This window comes from Parasteatoda tepidariorum, unplaced genomic scaffold (genome assembly GCF_043381705.1).
Source record: "Parasteatoda tepidariorum isolate YZ-2023 unplaced genomic scaffold, CAS_Ptep_4.0 HiC_scaffold_3159, whole genome shotgun sequence".
Classification (NCBI taxonomy): domain Eukaryota; kingdom Metazoa; phylum Arthropoda; class Arachnida; order Araneae; family Theridiidae; genus Parasteatoda; species Parasteatoda tepidariorum.
Genome location: NW_027261648.1, coordinates 1 through 3,611, shown reverse-complemented (window position 1 = coordinate 3,611; position 3,611 = coordinate 1). Strand labels below are relative to the sequence as shown.

At 35.6% G+C, this 3,611-nt stretch overlaps 1 protein-coding gene and 1 non-coding gene across 2 annotated transcripts in view; both read right to left on the bottom strand.

Annotated features, from left to right (window-relative positions):
* The window catches only part of LOC122273244 (putative ammonium transporter 3), a gene marked incomplete at both ends in the record, with an annotated part of 5,234 nt that extends 2,064 nt beyond the window's left edge, over positions 1–3,170 (bottom strand). Inside the window, 2 exons of the mRNA XM_043057316.1 lie at positions 1,373–1,446; positions 3,111–3,170. Of these exons, the coding sequence (XP_042913250.1) occupies positions 1,373–1,446; positions 3,111–3,170 (134 nt within the window). The remainder of the gene's footprint in view (positions 1–1,372; positions 1,447–3,110) is intronic.
* On the bottom strand, positions 1,120–1,192 carry TRNAT-UGU (transfer RNA threonine (anticodon UGU)). Its single transcript has one exon. It is a non-coding gene; the product is annotated as a tRNA-Thr (tRNA).
* Positions 3,171–3,611: the final 441 nt, after the last annotated feature.

The window sequence follows — 3,611 nt, the reverse complement described above, 5'->3', positions numbered from 1 at the left end:
AGTTCGAACAGGGAGTCTGAGACCTCAGATGGGCCTTTTCCCCATTCAACATGAAATATTTTTTTTTATTTTATTATTATCTACCGTTGAACAGGCAACCTAATTTTGTGTTTACGACTACTATTGTTCAACTCAGTAGCCTTATAGTTTAAACAAAATGCAGAGGGCAAGGTAACTCCTTGATAAACTATTAGGAGAAATTTTCCTTCGTATAGGGCTATTTAATGGAACTAAGCCGCATTTGTGTTACATGGAGGGGAAAACCACGAAAACCTCCCATGGTTATCCTGACGGCAAACGGACTCTAACCCAGCGACAATTTCATTTTATTCTATTTTATAACCGTCGTTGAACAGCCGACCCAATTTTGGGTTTACGACTACTAAGGTTCAACTCCGTAGCCTTGTCATTTTGAACCCAATCCAGAATACAAGGAAACTCCTAGATCGAGTATTGGGAGAAATTTGCCTTCGCGGAGAAGTTTTTGATAGGGCTAGCGCTCATTTCCGTTACATGGAGATGAAGACCACGAGAACTTCCCACGGTTAGCCTGACGGCAAGGCGACTCTAACTCATGATCCGTTTACCTCTGAGGATATTTCGCGTCAGCACTGTGGTCAGTGCAAGCCGGATGCGGAACTCGTATCGACTGGGATTCGAACTAGGTTAGCCTCATTGGAAGCCGACCGCTCTATTCCTTGAGCCATCGCGGCTCCGACTATTTTATTTTATTTCATAACCGTTGTTGAACAATCAACCCAATTTTGGGTTTACGACTACTAATGTTCAACTCCGTAGCCTTGTAATTTTGAACCAATCCAGAAGACAAGGAAACTCCTGGATCAGTACCCCCAGAGGTGTGATTTGTTATGGGAACATGGAGGACTTTGTGACTCGACAGATTTAACGTGCATCAGTCACCATTTACTACACGGAGAGTCTTCGATCGGCGAGGATCGAAACCACGACCTCTTGGACATGAGCCCAGTGCCCTACCAGCCAGGCTATCCCGGCCGAAAACAAATTCTTGCCGTGACCAGGATTCGAATCTGGGTTATTGCGGCCACAACGCAATGTACTAACCAGTATACGATCACGGTGACAAAATAGAATTGATTTAGCCACCAGTGAGGATTGAACTCACGACCTCAGGTTTACAAGACCAGTGCTCTAACCACTGAGCTATAGTGGCTCCGACTATTTTATTGTTGACATTCACTTTTGAAAGTCAACATTCTCGTGATTTCGGACAGTAACAATATTACTGGTTTTTAAATTGTATCACGCCGTGTTAAACCGGCGCTTGTAACGAAAGGGTACTTCATGCTAATAAATATGTATGCATTGAGATGTCATTGCATTGTAATTATACCTGTTACTCCAACTAATGCTCCTAATATACCATTGACAGTGTCACTCACGCCAAAGGACCTATTTTTTAGATATCTGGAAATGAAAATATATAATTATTATTGTATGTTAGAAAATATTAAATAAATAAAACTAACGATACGAAATTATAAAAAAAAAAGAAATTAATAACGATTTGAATAAAAAGTTAGAAATCAAAAACAAGCGAAACCGAAATTCTAAAGACATGTATGTTAGCAAAAAACACCATAGCTGAATTGAATCTGAGAGTGTCACGCGACTAGTAATCCTTCTACCTAGAGTGTCATGGTCATTTGGGTTCATATCTGAAAAGTTCATTTCCACTACAGAATCGTTTATATGGGTGTAATACGACTGAAAGGTTCGACACATATTCAGTTGAGAAAGTTTTAAGTGAAACACTTAACGATTTTCATGAACGTATTAAGCTGGGTTTTTTTTCAAATGCTGTTATGAATTATACATTATAGATACTTTATTAAATACCTTTATGAAAACAATACTAAAGAAAAGTTTTATGTAAAAATGAAATCTTCAGGAAAAAAAATAGCTAAATACGATAATTAAACTCAATTATCTTATACACACTTCTTAAGCCTTTTTTTTTAATTTTACGGAGTTTCTGCAGTTTCAGCAAATGACTTTTCCTAGTGGTAGCAAAGGTAACACGAAATATTTTATTAAATTAGAATTAAAAGAATTTTTCCACGACTGCATGTAAATAGTTTAACCGAATGTCAATTAGATGTCATGTATGTTCTGATAAAAGTTTTTAAAAATTTAGTTTAAATATTGTTTTTAATAATTATGCTTCAGCATTTTTTTTTTGCCGGGATAGCCGGGTTGCAGGACTGTTTGTGAGAATGGGAGTTCGAATCCAACCGACCGAATATTCCCCGTGAAAGTAAATGATGACTGGTAGGCGTTAAATCTGCTGGGTCACAAAGTCCACCATGTTCCCAAAGTAACAAATTATTCCACTGAGGTTACTGGATTGGAGATTGATCCTTCTGTAGTTCAGTTCAAAAATACGATCTACAGTTAAACGAATTGATGTATAAATTTGTCCACCTAATAAACGGGTATGACTTAAAGTCGAATTCTGGGCCATAGATGGCGCTAGTGGAAAACAAGAACAGTCACACCACCTTGCCTTGAGGGCCTACGTGGATGGCGAACCAATGGCACGCGACACAATGTGTATAACTGAGACATTGCAAAAAAAAAAATTTTCAATGCAAATAAAGAGTTTTGAGTTGTATTTAGTATTATTATTTTCCCAATAATCACGAAGTCAAAACTATTTGACGGCACATCTATGACCTCATTAAGCAATTTTTTGGAGAAAATGGCACGTTGGTGTATAAAGGTTTGCCACCCCTGGCCTACGACAACATGGTTTTAAGTAAAAATGTAATCTTCAGAAAAAAAGAATTGTTGATCACGATAATTAAACTCAAATATCTTATATACACTTTTTGAGCATTTCTTTAATTTTTTAGGGAGTTTCTGCAGTTTCGGGAAATGATTTTTCTTGTGGTAGCAAAGGTAAGGGATAATATTTTATTAAATTAGAATTAAAAGAATTTTTCTACCATTGCATGTAAATAGTTTAACCGAATGCTAAATAGATCTCGTTTATGATCTGATAAAAATTTTGAATTTTTTTTTTAACAATTATGTTTCAGCATGTTTCTTTGATAAAGAAAAAAACTTACGTTGCTATAAGCGCAGTGACTCCTCCTCCTAGAGACGCATTTATAGTATTGATAGCAGCTCTAAAAGAAACAATTAAACTGTTAAAAATATCCCATTGGAGACAGAATTATATATAAATATCACACTGAGATAAATTAAAAACTGGTAATTTACTTTTGATCGACAACTAAATGATTTTTATATGTTAAGTAACTAATTCTAACCTACAGTCCCTAGCCTAATTATTAGACGCTCTATAAGATTCTATGTAAAATCTTAATTATCAGGTGATACTATACAGCTTTATTGTTTTTACTCGACTGAAACCGGTTTGCACTTATTTACGTTCGTGTATCAATTGGTTAACATTGTAATGCAATACGTTTAAAATAAATACAAATCGGAAGTATATGAAAAATCTCCTGAATAAAAACCCATTACATGTATGTTTAAATATAAAAGTATTGCCTATAAACTCGTGCAAAATATGTCATTATTAAAACTTTACAGTACGTCTCATA